The sequence below is a fragment of the Panulirus ornatus genome, chromosome 3 (assembly GCF_036320965.1).
Source record: "Panulirus ornatus isolate Po-2019 chromosome 3, ASM3632096v1, whole genome shotgun sequence".
Classification (NCBI taxonomy): Eukaryota; Metazoa; Arthropoda; class Malacostraca; order Decapoda; family Palinuridae; genus Panulirus; species Panulirus ornatus.
In genome coordinates, this window is record NC_092226.1 from 7,870,847 (window position 1) to 7,891,428 (window position 20,582).

Here is a 20,582-nt window from a genome sequence, read left to right on the forward strand (position 1 = left end):
CGTACCAGAGGAGAAAAGATAATCATAATAGCGTGATGATTAAGACAATAGTTCAGAATTTGATAGATCGTCCAGTGTTGAAACGACATATAATCTGATGAATTAATCAATAGATCAGAGGCACTACGATACTCATCGCAACAGCTCAAACGTTCATCGTAAGCGTGAGATTTCACGACAGGTTGAAGATAGACGATTTGCTCGTCCAATAGAAATCGATAGAATACAGACATCACCTAGGATATTTGTGGAGATAGAGGAAAATTCTTCAGCAACAGTGACCTCTTGTCATGATCTTTGACCTGGGGCGTCTGGCCATCCCTTGACCTTTTTTTCCCTGTGATTATCTCTCCCTTGACCGTCTCGCGAAAGGATGAGACTTTTCTTAGATATCTGGTGTCTCTTGGGGGCTGCGTCTCTCGTAGTCTGGCTATTGTTGGCTCATTTCGAGTGCTTGACTGGAGGGTAATTGGTCTATTGTTTGTTGGATAGACTGGTACCAGTCTATTGTTTAGGTAGACTAGTGTCACTATATTGTTTGGGCCTATATGTACCAATATTGTGTTTGGGTAGAGATTTGTCAGGCTATTGTTTGGGTACATATCTATCCAGTCTATTGATTGGGTAGATAATTGTCAATGTATTATTTGGGTAGATATGTTTCAACGTATTGTTTGGGTACATGTGCTAATCTATTGTACTATTGGGTAGTAATGTATCAATGTATCATTTGGGCAGTAATGTATCAATGTATCATTTTATTGTATAGGTAAGAAAGAACAAATTGCCTATGTATATTGTATGTAAGAATGTAACACGCATTATTCTATTTTGTGGGAATGTCTATATATATCGCAATTGCTTGGGCAGAATTGCATAAAAGTACATAATCTATGCAGGAAATAGATTCATATTATATATATATATATATATATATATATATATATATATATATATATATATATATATATATATATATATACATTGTGCGTATGTAATTTCGGAAATGTATCTCCCACAGCTGCTGTGTCGACATATATCTGACAACAGTGGTGAGATCATTAATGTCTTGCTGTTTGATAGCCAATCCATCATAGACATATTAGGGCGAGTTAACCCAAAGGCGTCATAGGTTATACGCTCCTTGTCAATGACTCGCGTTACATTGGATATGTTGGGGTAAATCTCTTTTTGGAAATTCTGTACATCTCGTTTTCTTCATATATATATATATATATATATATATATATATATATATATATATATATATATATATATATATATATTATATATTTTTTTTTTTCATACTATTCGCCATTTCCCGCGATAGCGAGGTAGCGTTAAGAACAGAGGACTGGGCCTTTGAGGGAATATCCTCACCTGGCCCTCTTCTCTGTTCCTTCTTTTGGAAAAAAAAAAAAAAACGAGAGGGGAGGATTTCCAGCCCCCCCCGCTCCCTTCCCTTTTAGTCGCCTTCTACGACACGCAGGGAATACGTGGGAAGTATTCTTTCTCCCCTATCCCCAGGGATAATATATATATATATATATATATATATATATATATATATATATATATATATATATATATATATATATATATATATATTCCTCGTACGACGCTGGAGCGACCATTCGTCTTCAAACACAGGAAACACCCCAGACGTGTACTCACACAGAACCTGTGTTTGGAATATGCGTATGCAAATTTGTTGCGTGGTGATGGGAAGGCTGAGATGGAGGAAGACCCTACGCTTGCGATGGTCACGTGATACCCACGACCACGAACGCCACAGCCACGGACGAGCACGAACGAAGGCAAGCACGCACGCACACCCGCACCCCTCACTGCACGCATTGCTCCCTCCTGGGGATGCTCATCGCGCATTCCCCAACCCTCCCCCACCTCCAGTATACACGACCGGTGTTTACGACACAGCGCCATCATCATCTATCATATCTACCCATCTTACAGAACACACACACACACACACACGACTCCATATTCTATTCTATTTTCTCTCTCTCTCTCTCTCTCTCTCTCTCTCTCTCTCTCTCTCTCTCTCTCTCTCTCTCTCTCTTCAGGGCTGCTGCGGTGCGCTGCGGTGCGGTGCGGTGCGGTGCGGTGCGGTGCGGTGCTTTCCGCCCACTCCACCGTCGGCGCAGGTCCACCCGGGTGTGTGTATATCCCTCCTCCTCCTCCTCCTCCTCCTCCCGCCCGACATACATCACGCAGGCTAAATACCGAACTATAAATCCTATGTCGCGGTTCCGTTGGTCTTGCTGATGACACAGCATGGCCAGCCCTCCCCCGGCTCAACCATCGCGCTAAACACCGTCTTGCAGGGAGTGATGAATGTACCAAGGGGGAAGGGAGAGTCTCTCTCTCTCTCTCAAACAGTCGGGCCCGGGCTTTGCCGACGGCCTCAGCCGCCACCAGCGCACACCGCCATCACTCACCTTCATCCTGTTTACGTTTGGAGCCTGAAGACTGTGCAATGTTGTGGGGAGACCGGCTCTTTCCCTAAGCGGCCCTAGGCGTCTTGAGGGGGTGGCGGTGAGGGGCGTCTTCAGACCGCCTCAGCCTCAGGTACACGTAAAGATCAAGCTGGGATAACAGTAGATAAAGACGCTACATGATTGAGATAAAGTGTCTTGCGCTTCTTAAACCTTCTCCGCGAGTGTTGAGAGCGGCCATGCTAAATAGATCGACAGATAAGCTATCTCGAATTGTTTCCTGATCACCTGACATTGAAAGAAAAAAAAAATTTAGAATGAAATATTTCGTGATGTATGATTTTTCTACGATTTTTTCTTCTTCTGTGAAATTTCTTGCAGAATGACACGTTTGACTATCGCTTGTGTGTGTGGAGGATCGAATGGTAGTCATATGGACGGTAAGGGATCCCATTCTCTTTTGTCATTCTCCACCATTAATAGAATCCCCGGCTGAAAAGGGCAGACACATTATTGTGTCAGAGGTTTTTATCGCGGCTCAGTTAGAAATACCTAGCAATCTCTCGACTCCTGAAGAGGTTATGATGTAGACTTTAGCCAGAGTGGATCATTGCCCTCGGCGATATATGACTGTCCCGATGATAGTAATTTAGCGTGATCCAATCATACTAACTCAGCATCTAATGCTTCGCTGGGGTGTTGGAGCTTATTGCATAAGGTAATTGTGGGGGGGATAATAGCAGTGTCTCGGGGGGAAAGTATGTGAGTCACTCTACTTTAGATAGGGGGAGGAAGAGAGAGAGAGAGAGAGAGAGAGAGAGAGAGAGAGAGAGAGAGAGAGAGAGAGAGAGAGAGAGAGTAGAGGGAGGGATTGAACATGCTTATTGGATGTGGGGTTCAGGTCGGGGAAGATTAGTGTCTGCGTCCTGTGTTGTGCTAAAGTCCTTGTTTTGTCCTCTCTCCTCCTGCAGCGCCGCCAGCGTGGAGTGGTGGAGGGTTTGGCCGCCCTGGGTGCCGCCCTCGTGGTCCTCCTCTCCTGCCGCCTCGCCATCATGGGCTCCCAGCCTCCTGAATTCGCACCCGCGGACAACCCCGCGGCGGACTGCGAGTCTCTCGGGGTAAGGGGCCTCACGTTCTTCTTCCTGCCGGCGTTCAACGCGTGGCTGCTGCTCTGCCCCTACACCCTCTCCTTCGACTGGTCTATGGAGGCCATCCCTCTGGTGACGTCCCTGGCGGACCCCAGGAACCTGGCCTCCCTGGCCTTCTACGCCTCCCTGGGCCTCCTGTCGCTGGCTTGGCTCCTGGCTCTCCGGCGGCGGCGGGGTCCCGTCGACGACGTGAGCGGCGGCGAGGTAGCCACGTCGGGCGACGTCACCATCATGGGGCTCGCCCTCATCATCCTTCCCTTCCTGCCGGCCACCAACCTCTTCTTTTACGTGGGTTTCGTGGTGGCGGAACGCATCCTTTACATTCCCTCCATGGGCGTCTGCCTCCTCGTGTCGTGGGGGGCCCATCTGCTCTACGCGCGGGCGCGCACCGGCCGCACCCGGCGCCTCCTCCAGGCAGCGCTGGTGGTGCTCTTCCTCCTCTTCTCTGGGAGGACGTGGATCAGAAACCACGACTGGGCCACGGAGGAGAACCTCTACCGTTCAGGCATTGCCATCAACCCGCCCAAGGGTGAGTACTGGTGCTCTCTATAGTGTCTCGAAGATCTTATTGTAGATCCCTACTCATACTACCGGGTGTGAGGACTCCCTCATACTTCACTATCAGAGTGACGACTCCCTCATACTTCACTATCAGTGTGAGGACTCCCTCATACTTCACTGTCAGTATCAGGACTCCCTCATACTTCAATTATCAGTGTGACGAGTCCCTCATACTTCACTGTCAGTGCCACGACTCCCTCATACTTTACCACCACGACCCTCTCATACTTCACTACCACGACCATGAACCTTCCCGTAATTCATCATCACAATGCCTTCCTATGATTCAGTACTACGGTCTCCCCTCCACCCTTTTCCCACTATATTTCACAACGCCTGATAACGACCCATCCACAACTCCCTGCTCGCTACCGTTACTACCCTACACCCATTACCACAGCCACGACCATCCTGTAGCTCAGTACTAATGCCATAAAGGCTCCATAACTCACTAACCAGCTCCTTAACCCCCGCCTTCCCATTCGTCACCGCCAAACTAAATGCATCCTTTGCCTTCATACAAATGGTATTATTCTGTCATACTTCATTACCACAATGACGACCCTCATCTCTGACTCACTCGCTACCTCACCCACAAATACTAGAAATATAGGAAAACTATTGTGTTTTAACCACTATTAAATCTAAGTTATTGTTCTCGCTGTACGATACTGCACAGGTGCAAACAGAGAGCGTGAGAAAGAGAGCGAATTCTAGACGGAGGAAGGGTGGGAAAGTGAGTTAAAGTGTGCCAAGTGGGATCATCTCAGCATCATTTGAATAGGATTAAAAGTAGAAGAGATTAGATCGTTTATTGAGAGAAAACAGGAGGTGGTAGGAGAGAACTCCGAAGAATGCCATTGTTGATAGCATAAGATGGGGGGAAGTGATTCCATCAGAGACGAGTGCAATGGCATGGCTAGAGTGGAAAATAATGCACAAGGGAACAGAGAGAAGCAGAAAAACCAAAGCAAGGGAGTATAGACAGCAAAGTCTAAAGTCACACCCTGTCGAGGGCCACGACGAAAGTTTCACAAAACATCCCTAAGAGAGAAGAGGAGGAGCAGGAGTGAATCACATAGGAGAGAAGGTCACCTAGCACTACAAAATTTATCTCTGCTGCTGATCTGAAAGAAGGAAATGGGAGTGTGAGTGCTTTAGAAAGCGAAAGTGAAGGAGAGTTTCGAAGACAATGGAGATAACAGAAGTGAGAGCAGTGGGGGTGATGGTAGGAAGGGATAGAACGGTCTCCTTTCTAAGGGATGGGCTGCACCAAGGCCTGCTTCCATGAGGAAGGAAATAGGCAATCGAGGATTGGTGCTAGCTCATGGCCACAAAGTTTAGGACTTGAGGAGGTATGCCATCTGGGCCATACGTCTTGTTCACCTGGAGCTGGGAGAGTATCTGGATGACCCTGCGTGAGGAGAATATAGTATACGGTGTAGGTGCGGGAGAGATGGGAGGTGGAGGATTAAGGAGAAAATAACCCAAAGCTGCATTAGAGGAAAACAAGGTACCAAAAGGAGAGGTCTGTCAGTCGGAGAACTAACGATAGATTGCTCAGGTCGGAAGAGAAGAAGAAAAGGTTGGATTGTAGAAATTGTTGGAGATATCTCTAGTTAAGGACCAGAAAGATTCGTTGGTAGAAAAACTGGTCAAATCAGCACACTTTCTTTTCATGAACGTGTTTTTGAACTCGTCAAAGAACAGCTTTGCGGTGACTCCGAGCAGAGATGAGAGTAGAATGGAATTCAGGGATGTGGGAGGACTTTCAAGGCTCGGTTCGCTTCGTCCCCGATGCGACAGACATCATAGCAGGAGCGAACAGACCATAACTTGGGGGAGAAAGGATTAGTAGACGATGGGATACATGACTTGATCCCAGACGAGATCACCTCTGCTATGCGTTCAGCACAACGCGAGTCACTCCGACCAGCGAAGCAGTATCCATCCCAGGGAGAGTCAATAAAGAAACTGTGCAAGAAGGACCGCTGAGTTGGCGTTCCGAGGAGGGACGGGATGGACGTTGGTCGTGCTCAATTAGAAGTGACAGAAACAAGATTGTGGTTGGAGGACCCTGAGTGGGGGCAGAAGTAGTGTGAACTGCAGTAAGAAGGCTCAGAAGCAAAAATGTAAAGATCGAGTGAGTCGTGATGGTCAGAAACTCATGTTGGATACTTGATTATCTTTTCTAAATCTTTAAGGAGGCGAAAAAAGAAGAAGTTCCTCGGCTTCACTGGGGGATCACCCTGCTAATCCTTGCGGTGTACAGTGAAATCCCCTGCATAGAGGATCTCAGCGCCGTGGTTGTGAAGGTAGTAATGCATTGTGGCAAGAGGTCAGATAGACGAAGAATTTGTATTTAGTGTTTGTGGAATTGGAAGGAAGATATACGAAAACGAAAACAATAACAATAACATTCTAGAAGGGAAAGAGAGAGTATTTGAGCCAGTTGGCATCTTGGTTAAGTACGACTCTTTTGTACTCTACCATCAACACGACCCTCCCATAGTTCACCTCCACAGAGGCAACCCGTCAGTAGGTCACTTTCGTAGGTTACGACTGTCTCCCCTTCATGAGAGAGAGAGAGAGAGAGAGAGAGAGAGAGAGAGAGAGAGAGAGAGTCTTTAACTAGCCATGTAAATGACCCTTTAATTGTTAGAGGTCCCCCTCCTCCCTCCTCTCTCCACTCCTCCACCTCCTCCTCCACTTCCTCCCCCCTCTCATCATGATAACCGAGACGTTTGTCTATGAAACTGGCGTAATTACACCTTCGCCACAGTGATGTTAATTAAGTGTAGCGGAAGATTGACCGCGTCTGCTCGTGTCATGATCCCGCCGACGCCCGCATACATACACACACACCCTTCCGAACTTGAGTCTTTATACCACCACCTCCTCCTCCTCCTCCTCCTCCTCCACACTACCACCCTCACCCGAGGACCTATGGAGAGGACTGTTTTGTCCGTGCAGAACCTCAAGGCTTCGACGCCCTCCCTAACGCTGATCCTTCAAGTCTCCGGAAGGCGTTGGAGTGGGTGCTAATGAGGCCTTTCATCGGGTAACAGTTGGCGGGCCTCGGCGATCTTGTCGGAGACAAACTGGGCCACCGAACGTAATGACAGTGCGGCTACGGGTCCCCATTTGTGGGTGGGTGGGTTTGAGTGGGGGAAGTGGTGGTGGTGGGGAGGATGGGTTGAGGGAGGGATGTAGTAGTGGTGGTGTGGTGGTGGGGGCGCCGGCACTTGATGACGTCATCAGGTGTGTTTTTGGTAGTGGCGAGTGACATATTTGGGTTATTTCAGAGCTATCGTTCACCTTGCCATAATGGAACTGACTTTGCCATGGATGGCCCGCCGTGCACCTGCATCCCTCGACGAAGATTCAGGGACGATATTCTGAAAGGAGTTTAGGTAATCAGGTTATTCATGAAGGGGGATTTAACCAGTGAATCCAAGGGATTTACGGTGCCAGAGAGGAGTTTATATGAGTCTCACAATCGTAGAAATCAAGTATTTATTGATCTCTCTACTTTCCCTCTCTACGTCTCGTCCCTTCCTTTTCTAGTCTGTGTCTTTCCCATATTAACCTTATCTTCAAATTCACCGACCTTACTCTCCCTCTCATCTCCCTCTCATCTCCCTCCTCTCCTCACCTCTACCTGTCACATCCCCTGTCTATCTCTCCTCCTCTCTCTCTTTCTCCCTTCCTCCCTCCTTACCATCCACCCCTCCACATCTTCTCCCCCCCCACCCTACTCCAACCCTTCCCCCTCCTCACCAGACCCTCGGTCGGGGAGGTGGAACATAAAAGGAACTGTTTTGGTAGTGACGTGGTAATTATTTCATTAGGGACCGCTTGCATAATGAGATTAAAAGTTACAGCAACTTGTGGGAACAGTGGGACTGATGACTGCTAATTCTCAACCCCCCACACCCCCTGGAACGACCTTACTCCTCCTCCTCCTCCTCCTCCACCTCCTCCTCCATCATCTCCTCCTGCTCTTCCTCCGCCTCCACTCGCCGGCCTCTCCACACCACACCACACACACCACAGCGCACCGCCCCGCCGCCAGTGTGAATGGCCTGTGAGAAGGGGGCAGCACAGCAATGATAGCTTGTACTTAAAGTCATAACTTCAGCTTAAATCTTTGATCGTGTTTAGAGGGTATGAACTCACCCGGGAGCGGGATGTAAAAAAAAAAAGAACCGAAGTAAGAGAAAGAGAGAAAGAGCAAATGATGAATAAATGACCCCGATCATCGACTGTAAATGGCGTCATTACGGGGATTTACATGTGTTATGCTCATTATGAAAACGCCTTCACTCGTTGAAACCAATTATCCCACTTGATGTAGAGAGAGCCGATCTCGAGTTCCTGGTCATTCTCGACTCATTGGACTGTGAGTTATCTCATTCATCGACCTCAAAAAATGAGGCGATTTGAATAAGCAGAGGGCAAGGTGAGGCGGACGACTGAGCGATTGAAAATCCCCTTGCAGTGTGCTGCACTGACGGGAACCCCACAGCCTGGCTGGGTCTGTTGCTTGGTCTGTCCGTTCTGGGTATTTGGTGAGGAGGAAGAGGAGGAGGAGGAGGACGAGGAGGAGGAAGAAGAAGAAGAGAAGGGGTGGGGGGAGGAATTTTTAAAGTCTTGAGCTTCGAGGATATTCATTTGTTCAATATCTTTTATGGTATTTGATAGATCTGTGTCTTCCAATATCTTTGACGGTATTTTGATGTCTGAGTATTCGATATTCTTCCGTTCGTTATCTTTCTGATATTTGTGTGAGTATTCGATATTCCTGCGTTCGTGATCATTCTGATATTGGTGTGAGTATTCGATATTCCTCCGTTCGTTATCATTCTGATATTGGTGTGAGTATTAATCTCGTCCAGTGTTATCTGTTCGGCAATTTTCAGCGCGTTTGGTAACCTATTTTTTGTACTCGTTCAATTGATGGTTGTTCAATATTTATCATCCCAGTATGAAGGAGAACGTGCGTTCAGATTCGTTTTTTTTTTTTGCAGGACTGAGAGAGAGATATTTGAGACGTGGAGAGATTGTGTCTTTCAATTCCTACTTTACTGGGAATGTTGCTCATGTGAAGAATGTAGGAGACTAACCCGTTCAAAATCTCTTACAAACTCATGTACCTTGATTGCATATTCATTTGGAGTGTGTATATCTGAAGTTTATTTCTGTCTTTCCGATTACAAATGATAACTTTTTTGGACCTTTTTGATTACTTTTTGGGCCTAAATGATTACTTTTATGCTTCCTTTTTTTGGACCTTTACGTTTTCTAATTGTCTTTCTTCAATAATTACTTTCTTCACTGATACATTTCTTATTCGATGATTACTATTTTCTTGTTAAATAATTTGTTTCTGTTAATTTCTTTCGTAATGTAATTTTTTTCTATGCATTGGAATCGCCTTAAATGAAGCAGACTTGGATATAAATGATGTTAGAATAAAAAGATATTTCTACAACATTTCAGTTTGAAATAGATATTGACTGTTTTCATTTCTTTCTAATTCGTAATGCTTTCATATGTAGTCTTCTCTTCCCGAGACCCTTCATATCTGAGACAGATCTTAGAACTAGAACGGTGAACGTTCACGAGACGAGGGCTTTCATTACGTCTCCCTTTACACTATCACGCACCTTCGTGTTCACCAAGAGAGGACTGACCGTCAGACACACATCATCACCTTTACCTTCAATAGATCAGATGAATCCACCTCGTCCTCGACGAACGCACCTTCCCTCTTACTCTCAAGGAACACAGCTTCCCTCCACCCTTCAATAGATCAGATGAATCCACCTCGTCCCTGAACGAACGACGGACCTTCCTCTTACTCTCAAGGAACACAACTTCCCTCCACCCTCGGCCAACGCACTTTCACGTCATCCTCGACAAACGCACCTCCACATTACCCTCTTGACAAACGCCCTTAACCTTCGACGAACGAGCACCTTCGCTTCATGCTCGAGAAACGCACTTCCACTTTACTCTCGACAAGTGAATTTTTACTACACCCTCGAAAAGTGCATCTTCGTTACAGCATCTTCACTACACCCTCGGCAGGCAAGCGCATCTTCACTATACTCTCAAACACCACTCGCCTTCACAGGGTAACTTCCAAGGCTAGTTATAATTCGGATGCTGATTACAGGAAACGAAAATGGGTATATAATGAAAAAGAAAAGGAATAGAAAGGGAAGTACCCAATGACAATACCTCTTTCAACACCAAAAGGAGGACATACATAGAACCCCTTAGGGATTGCATGTGTAGGTATCGATAATGTCTACATAAAGTGGAGAAAATCTCTCCAGGGCCAACCACGGCAACGCCAGTGGACGTTGGCTGGTGCCACACGAATCCATTACTGCTTCGCTCGGCTTCGCAAGTACTTATGGGGCTTCTATTTTCCACATCGCTTCTGACCATTTGTCAACGCTTCTCTTCCACCCGTCTGCCACCATCGTGTGTTTCTCTGGCTAATATCTGTTCAATATTCATGGGCCCTCGCACACACACACACACACACACACACACACACACACACACAAATTAAGGGTTGGACTCCCACGCCCTCTCGGGTTCGAAGCCTCGACACATCTTACTGAACCTTCATGTGTTGATTGTCTGCCTGTGTCTCTTTCGTCAACGATAGCGACTCGTCCTCCTCTGTCTTTTTCGTCTTTAGTTCAATTAATTCATTTCTCATTTCACTTTTGTGATTTTCGTTATTTTTCTTTCATTGTACCTAATGGTTTTATAGTCTCCTTCGTATCCAGTTTTCTGTATGTCGTTAACCTGGATGGATGGATGGGTGGTGGTTCTTGATGTGGTGGGGCAACAAGTGTGGTTGGTGTAGCGGTTATGTTATGGTGGGTGAGGATGTTGGCTGGGCGGCCTGTGTGGCAGTTTGTTCTGTGGTTGAGAGTGTGGTTGATGGCATAGTTTTGTGGCGATGTGGTTGATGTCATGGTTTGTGTGGTGTGGGCAGCGGTGTATGATAGTGGAGTGGTTGATAACTGAAGTGGGTGTTTTGGATGAAGTGCTGGTTGATCTGGTTGAATATTTTGATTATGGGGTTTTGGTTGGTGATGTATGTTTGGATGTCTGGTCTAGAATGTGGTCGGAATTTTGGTTGGGAAGGGGATCGGGGTAGGGGTGGGGGATGGTTCCTCTCAGTTGGTCGGAAGTCAGTCTGGTTGGCTAGCATCTGGTAGATTACCTGGTCGAAAACCTCATTTCTTCGATTTAGGTATTCAGGTCGGCTGTCCCTGGTCGACTAAATCTGTGACAAGGACTTGATCAGCGAATAGTCGACCAGGTTGGTCGCCCGGGTCCTCCCCCCCAAAAAAAAACTTCTGGTCGACGGTGGCGTGGCTGTGGGTCCTGTTCGGTCTGTGGCCGGAGGTCTGGTCGGTCTCCTGGTCGAGAGGTCCGCCGCCGTAACTACCAATTGCCCCTGGGACCTGGGCAACTGGCTGAAATTACACGTTTATGAACTATTGAAATTCAGGGAACAAGAGGTCCAGGGTCTGATTTGAATAACGACCAGGCAAGTCACGCAAAGTTGTGTGTGTGTGTATGTGTGTGTGTGTGTGTGTGTAGTCGGAGTGTTCGGTGTGAACACTGTGAACATGAGGGCACACGGCTGGAGGAACTGTACAGGGAGGGTGTTGTTCAAAGTGCTCAAAAGCTGTTGTATTATACACTGGCGCACAGCATTGTACCATGACTCACAACATTGTACTGTGTGGCACTCAGGATTGTTGTACCTATACTCAAAACATTGTACCCTGGCTCACAACATTGTAGCCTGGCTCACAACATTTTACCCTGGCTCAGAACATTGAACTCTGCATCACAACATTGTACCCTGCCTTAGCTCACAATATTGCATCCTGACTCACAACACCTTACCCTGACTCACAACACCTTACCCTGACTCGCAACACCTTACCCTAACTCACAACATTGCTCCCTGACTCACAACATTGCTCCCTGACTCACAACACCTTACCCTGACTCACAACATTGCACCCTGACCAACAACAGTGCACCCTGCCTCACAACACTGCACTCTGACTCACACAACACTGCACTCTGGCTCACAACATGGTATATAATACTGTTCCTGTACATTAGGTTGTAGAGGGCCAGTCTGGGTTAATACACAGGCATTTCAAATCTCATTAATAAGATCCAGTTTTATGATGATTGTTATTATTGTTATCAATTACCTCCAAGACAGACCCCCCTCACCCCCCCTCCCTATATCTCAGAATGGGGATTGACAAGACGACTTTTTCACTCGTAGTGTAACTTTAGGGAGGCGGAGTCCGGTAACACCCATAGATATAAAGAAGAAAATATTTTCTATCCATATATCTATCACACACACACACAAACCCATATCCTTAACTCCTACCCAATATGTCCAACATAACACATAGACGTCTACACTTATAAACGCTCAAGGAGTCGTACCGTCGTTCTCAAGGGGTCGTGCCGTCGTGCTCAAGGGGGTCGTACCGTCGTGCTCAAGGGGTCGCACCGTCGTTCTCGAGGATTCGTACCGTCGTTCTCGAGGGGTCGTACCGTCGTTCTCAAGGGGTCGTACAGTCGTGCTCAAGGGGGTCGTACCGTCGTGCTCAAAGGGTCTTACCGTCGTTCTCGAGGGGTCGTACCGTCGTGCTCAAGGGGTCGTACCGTCGTGCTCAAGGGGTCGTACCGTCGTGCTCAAACGGGTCGTACCGTCGTGCTCAAGGGTCGCACTGGTCGTGCTCAGGCGTGTGTCTCACACACTGTTGCCAACTCCTACCTACCCCCACTCCTGAGCATCCAGTTTGGGCAGCTGGCTACCCTGGATGGGAAATATCCTACTCCGCTTGTTAGCAATGGATGGCTCAAGGTCCTCCCTGGCTCGTTCATTTTTCTAACTGCCTCGTTATCACCCATAACTATACACCGTCTGAACGGCCATTTCGCTGTTCTAACTGTCCCGATCAACGCCCTAATGAGCCCTCCGCCTCTATAGTTATTCTTACGTTTGGTCATTGACCCTTGAGGTCAGGAACTACCAGACGTTCATTCCAGCTAGTTATAAGTAGTTAAGGGCGGCAGCGATTGATAGTTCGTGTCGTTATGCCTATCCCTCGTTACTACAGTTATTTCTGTCATAAGTCAACGACTCTAATGACCTTTTTAACGCTCGTTCGGTCTTTAAAAGCTGCCTCAACTGCTCATTACCCTGTAAGTTCTATTGCACCGGCTCATTAGCAAAACTACTAACCTCGAGTTACTGTCATTACGCATAGTTACCCCCCCGTCTCAAAGTACCATCGGCTCTGTTAGGTCATTGTGCCTACTTACCACATCGGACTGCTATGAGCTGTGTTAGTCTTCGTACGTACTTGCCTTTTTAAAGTTCTGCCGGCTCTGTCACTTACCCTCACAAACTATTGCCGGATCTATAAGCCATTATACTTTCTTATTTACCCTTCCAAATTACCGCTGGTTCTGTTACTTATCAAATCTACTTACCCTCTCACACAACCACTGACTCTTTTAGTCATAATACCATCTTACCTTCCCATATTATCGCCGGCTGTATTTGCCACTGTACCTACTTTCCTTTTCATGCTAGTGTCGGCTCTGTCACTCATTGTACCTACTTTCCTTTTCACTCTTGTGTCGGCTCTGTCACTCTCTGCACCTACTTACCTTTTCATACTAGTGTCGGCTCTGTTCGTTACTGTACCTACTTACCTTCGCAAACTACCTCTGACACTTTTTCTCTTCATTGTACCTGCTTACCGGTCAAACCACCACAGATTTTGTCGGTCAGTATACCTACTTACAAATTCTAAACTACTAACCAACAACAGTTGGTCGTCATCTGCTCAACGACGGTGTTCTTAACTGCTCATACGGTCGTTATGAACTTTGAACAACCTCTCACACTACCATTACTCCAGCAGTCGTTGTGTGTGTGTGTGTGTGTGTGTGTGTGTGTGTGTGTACTACCCAACAGCCTCGTTCATTGCTGATCAAAATGTATCATTTGCCTTTAAGGCCGTGAGGTTTAGTACACCCTCAAACTACCAGAACAACGCAACTACCATTCATACCTAGTTATCTCCGAGAAAGAGCGCTACCTGTCGACTGGGAATGGAGGAGGAGGGGGGGGGAGGTAGGGGGTAGGGGGGAATCGTGACACTCACAAAACTACTAACTCACAACTACTCGCCACTGCTCACAACGACTCACAACTCTCCCTTTCTCAAAGTCGTTAACCACCTCGTAATGACCCCCAACGACTCCCAAACTGTCGTTCGGAGAGACCAAGTTGGACTTCATTCCGACCTTTATTAGTTGTTACTTTAATTGCTCCTTGTTCTCATTTTTATTACTCGTCTCGGTTCCTTTTTTTTTTTTCTTTCTTTCGAGCCAGGCCATCTGTGCATGGCATGTCTCAACTGCCTCCTATAGGTGGGGCGCGGAAACGACCCTATGAAATCCCTGGTTCTAAATCATCCCTGACCCCATCAATGGCTGGGATTTTATAGCCGTCCAAAGCACAGTCCAGATGTTTATATCCTCGTAATTACTTCCAGGGGAAAGAACTCTGGCTCTCTTTTTTCTTTTTTTTTAAATTCATTAGGGGGGCGCCCGAGTTCGATCCCCTGGAGCGGGTGGGCGGGACGGTATGCAGTTTACCCTGGTGTTCATCCCTCCTTTGACAAATGGGTACCAACTTGGGCTGCTGGGTTAAGGCACCACAGCTGTGACAGGCCCAGTCAGCCAACACCTTGTGACTCGACTGGAGTTAACCCAGGGGGTGTCCATGTCCAGAGGACATGGTGGCCCTCACTGACAGGCCTAATGAGCCTACCAGGGGTGTCCATATATCCGGAGACATGGCCCTCACTGACAGGCGTAATAATACAGGTACAGAAGGATTTGGTACTTTACCAGCTCGTATATGTAACTTGATGAGTCTGTAACGGTACGCAACGGGAGGGGGGTATATATAAAGGGAAGGGGGATGGATACATGAAGAGGGAGGGGGGTATACATAAAGGGAAGGGGGATAGATACATGAAGAGGGAGGGGGTTATACGAAGAAGGAGGGGATAAAACGAAGAGGGAGGTGATAAAACGAAGAGGGAGGGGGTACACGAAGAGAGAAGGTGTACAACGATAGTGAAACAATAGATTCAGTCCTTAGTAAGTACCCCAAATTGGAGCTTCAATACTGTCAACAACAGAGGAACAAAAGCTTCAGTTCTTTAAATGTACTTCAAATAAAAGCTTCAATATGGTGACAAGAGCAGGAAGAAATCGCCAGCTTCCGATGAAGGAGGAAAAAAAAAGTACCTCAAAGCATTTTAACAAAAGCTTCAGTACAAATGTCCTCTCCTTCACCACCAGCCATAAAATACAAGCGGCTTTTCATGGAAAAGAGCTCACGTAAAAGAAAATTCACTCGTGCGGCAAAAGTAAAAAGAAAAAGAAGAGCTTTTAAGAACTTTTGAAGGTATGAGAATTTTCAACAATCCTTTATGGAGGAAAAATGTATATATACAAATTACCCCATCAATCTCACTTCTATGTACACATATGTCTAAATAAACTTCCATATATATATATATATATATATATATATATATATATATATATATATATATATATATATATATATATATCATCCCTGGGGATAGGGGAGAAAGAATACTTCCCACGTATTTCCTGCGTGTCGTAGAAGGCGACTAAAAGGGGAGGGAGCGGGGGGCTGGAAATCCTCCCTTCTTGTTTTTTTTTTTTTAATTTTCCAAAAGGAGGAACAGAGAAGGGGGCCAGGTGAGGATATTCCCTCAGAGGCCCCAGTCTTCTGTTCTTAACGCTACCTTGCTAATGCGGGAAATGGCGAATAGTTTGAAAGAAAAGAAAGAAATATATATATATATATATATATATATATATATATATATATATATATATATATATATATATATATATATATATATATATATATATATATATACTTGTTTTGGGCAGGTTGGCAAAACCCTTTAATTAGTCCATTGCCAAACGCTGGTCAGACCTTCTCTGTTAATTGCTCTCCCATATTAGCATTTGGCTCAGCTTGTCGTTTACAGCTCAGACCACCAGCACCCTCACTCCAGCTCTCCCTCCCACTCTCCTTGCCCAACTCTCACTCTTTTGTATTCCAGTGTCTCTCTTTTTTTCCCCTCCTCTCACTTTCCCTTCCACTCTCCTTGCTCAATTCTCACTCTTTTCTGCTCCTGTGTCTTTTCTCTCTCTCTCTCTCTCTCTCTCTCTCTCTCTCTCTCTCTCTCTCTCTCTCTCTCTCTCTCTCTCTCTCTCTCTCTCTCTCTCTATCTATCTATCTATCTATCTCTCTCTCTTTCATTGTCGTTTTCCTTCGTGCATCCGTCAGCGACCTCTGCTGGGCTGGGCGACTTGCACGAGTTATGATTTAGATCCACAGTGAGCGAGAGGGAGGGAGGTCCAGCTGCCTGTAATCGTCGCTACATCGGCTGTAATCGCTTCTAAATCGGATCTCAACTGTGGCTGAATTGGCGTTAATCGCTGCCGAATGGAGCTCTGATCTTTTGGAAATGGGATTTAATTGTTTCTAAATTGGGCGTAATGGTCGTGGTTTTGGCCACAATTTGGGCTAAGTTGGTTGTAATTGTTGGTAAATTGGATGTATTTGTTGATGTATCGCGTGTGATTGTCGCTAAATTGGCAATAATTGCTGCAATATCGGAATGAAGCTTTGTTGAATCGGTTTTATGAGCTGCTGAATCGGAATTCAAGCATTGCTCGATCGGCTTTTTTTTATCACTCCTGTTTCGGCATGTATCAGTTTTAGTAATATCGGAGCCAATATCTTTTTTCTCAATCGGCTCTAATGTTTACTAAATCGGTTTAATCATAGCATAAATCGGACTTCAGATGTTGTTAAATAGGATGCTGTCTTAAGATATCGGATTAATGGTCGACAAATCTGAATTCATCATTGAAAAATCGGATAGATTCGCCCTAAAATCGGCCTTGATCGCTGGTCAATTGATTGTACTCTTTCCAAATCGGTGAATCGGCTTTGGTTGCCGTAGAATCGGCTATATATATAGATAAATTTGTCACCAAATCTATTATGACAGTTGCTAAATCGGCCTCTTCAGGACTCTCCTAAATCGGCAAAGGTCAAGCAAGGGCAAGATGGTCCATAATCCTCCAGAACTCCAGAGTACTTAGATGAGATGAAACGAATTGTAAGTTGCTTTTTTCCTTGTGTATAATGACCTACATCCCTCTGGCGTGTTACAGAAGCTACATAATGTATGATACACGTGTATACTGTATTTTCAGTACACACTAAGTCCTGTAGTGAATCGTCTTTATTCTTCGTTATATATGGCCATCTTTAAGCTTTCTATCGATGCGTGATTTCATAACACTTTTATTCTTTCTTTGATTCTCGCTTTGATTTTCCGTGAGTAAAGTGTCTATGAGACATTTTGCAATGGTGGACCATTATCCTTATCTTTATATTATCACTAGTCAACGGCAGCTACAACTTGGAACTCGATTCTACTAAAAAGAATCTCGCTTTAACATTGTCTCGGATCCCATTGGTAAAGTGTTTGGATTCCAGTGACGTGGAATTGTATAGCATTCGGAAGGTGCTGGACCTGAGAGTCAAATAATCTCTGAGTTCCACTAGCAGAATGCTGAAGCCTATTTAGCAACGCCACCGTCTTGGATTCTTCCACTGTCGAAGCGTTGAGGCCAACTGTCACCACTACCGTCCTGGAAATCAGTAGGCGAAGTGTTGACGTCCAGAAGCATCACCATGTCCTGGAAACCACCGCTATGTCATGGAAACCACTAAGCGAGGTCCTGAAGTCTAGTAGCATCACCATTTCCTGGAAACCACTACGGGAGGTGTTAAGTCCAGAGCATCACCTTGTCCTGGAAAGACGTCCAGGAGCATCACCATGTCCTGGAAGCCACCACTATGTCATGGAAACCACTAAGCGAGGTCCTGAGGTCTAGTAGCATCACCATTTCCTGGAAACCACTAAGGGAGGTGTTAAGTCCAGAGCATCACCTTGTCCTGGAAAGGAGCATTACCATGTCCTGGAAATCATTAAGAGAAGAGCTGACGTCCAGTAGCACTAGCTTGTCCTGGAAAGACAGGAGCCTGCCTGGAGTTTGGGTTCCATAGCCGGGTCTTTTAACCCATTCCGCTGTCGAAGCCCCGTGGCAAAGAGGAGTCAAAGCCCATTAGCATTTATATGGCTCCCTGTTGCACTAGTAATTACGTCTCTAACTCACCCAGCGGCCCGCAGGATGCGGAGGAACCATCGACCAACCCGACCGGACCCGACCAGACCCACGCACCGACCGACTCGACCCCACCGACCGACACCACCGACTTGACATACACACACACACACACACCCACACACACACACACCAGTGTTCAGATCAAGTGAGGGACAAGGACTTACATCCAACTTCCCTTGAGACAAAGGGAGAACGCTGTAGAACACTGAGGCGATCATGTTGGATCTGTGTCGTAACTTGGGGCTGAGGAGGGAGGAGGGAGGCGGGGGAGAGAGAGAGAGAGAGAGAGTGGGAGAGAAAGAGGCAGAGAGGGAGAAGCCCCTCAAGGGAATATGGACATGTTAGGCAGCAGCAGAAACAGTAGCAAGTGAGGGTGTTGGTCGGCTGGTGAGTGAGGGGGAGAGGTGGGGTGGGGTGGGGGAGGAGGGTTGTGGTCTTCCCTCGGTAAAGGATGGTCTTGGGTCGGGGGGAGTATGGGGGGGGTAGTAGTTAGGGGTGGTTGGGGTTTTGGGTGATGATGGAGGTGAGGGAAGGGAGAGGGGGGGGGAGGAGGAGGATAGAGGGATGGTTGGGGGAGGGAGTTGGTGGATGGTTGGGATAGGCTGATGGACAGGGTTAAGGATGTAGGATAGGCGGGTATGTCCACCCCTCCCCCCCCCAAACACAAACATACGTACACACAAACACACAACCAAATCTTAGGCGTGGGCTAAGCGTTTCACGGAGGTCGCTAGCCTAATAGTTCTTCATGAAGCCTCGTGACCGCTGGACATTTCTATTCTTTTAGTTTCCCTTCTCTTGGTTTTACTGGCCACGGACGGAGCTCTGAGAGGGTTTAGCAGCCACGGACCACCGGTTTAGTGGGGGATTAGCGGCCACGGACCATAGGTTTAGTGGGGGATTAACGGCTACGGACCATAGGTTTAGTGGGGGATTAGCGGCCACGGACCATAGGTTTAGTGGGAGGTTAGCGGCTACGGACCACCGGTTTAATGGGGGATTAGCGGCTACGGACCACCGGTTTAGTGGGGGATTAGCGGCCACGGACCATCGGTTTAGTGGGGGATTAGCGGCTACGGACCACCGGTTCAGTGAGGGATTAACGGCCACGGACCACCAGTTTAATGGAGGATTAGCGGCCACGGACCACCGGTTTAGTGAGAGATTAGCGCCTACGAACCACAAGTTTAGTGGAGGATTAGCGGCTACGGACCACCGGTTTAGTGAGAGATTAGCGGCCACGGACCATCGGTTTAGTGAGAGATTAGCGGCCACGGACCACCGGTTTAGTGAGAGATTAGCGGCCACGGACCATCGGTTTAATGGGGGATTAGCGTCCACGGACCATCGGTTTAGTGAGGGATTAGCGGCTACGGACCACCAGTTTAGTGGGAGATTAGCGGCCACGGACCACCGGTTTAGTGGAGGATTAGCGGCCACGGACCATCGGTTTAGTGGGAGATTAGCGGCCACGGACCACCGGTTTAGTGAGAGATTAGCGGCCACGGACCATCGGTTTAGCGGCTCCGGGCTAAGTTTTCTGAGAGTTGAGTGTCAGGATATGTGGATGTGAGGTTTCGACAACGGACGAAGCTGAAAGAGACATAATGACCTTAGAAACTCGTCAGTCGGAACACTGGCCTCGCAAAGACCCGACAGACAATGTGGACAATCACGGACCATCTAAGGACCAATGAAGACAGTGGCTTGACCACACAAAGACAGGAGCTGAAGGCAGAATTCTCCGTAAAGCCAAGATGGTCTTGTAGACATTTTGTGGACGTCTTCCTTATAGTGTGTTAAACTTTTCATCGACTTGACAAAATGGATATCAAAGTAAAATCAGTGCTACTTATGTACTTATATAGTGCACTACAAGTCATGGAACACTCGATATCCCATACTGCTAAGAAGATAAAGTGTTGTACTTATGTGTTTTATAAAGAATGTGTTGCTAAAGTGTTGCCTGGTTAAAGAAGTCTTTCAAAGGCTCTTATCCAAAGTGTTG

At 46.8% G+C, this 20,582-nt stretch overlaps 1 protein-coding gene across 3 annotated transcripts in view; it reads left to right on the forward strand.

The window, feature by feature from the left end:
* Window positions 1-20,582, forward strand: part of Tmtc2 (Transmembrane O-mannosyltransferase targeting cadherins 2) — a 323,100-nt gene that overhangs the window by 242,832 nt on the left and 59,686 nt on the right. For all 3 annotated transcript variants that reach the window (XM_071683297.1, XM_071683306.1, XM_071683315.1), the window contains exon 4: window positions 3,428-4,133. In XM_071683297.1, coding sequence (XP_071539398.1) covers window positions 3,428-4,133 — 706 coding nt within the window. The remainder of the gene's footprint in view (window positions 1-3,427; window positions 4,134-20,582) is intronic.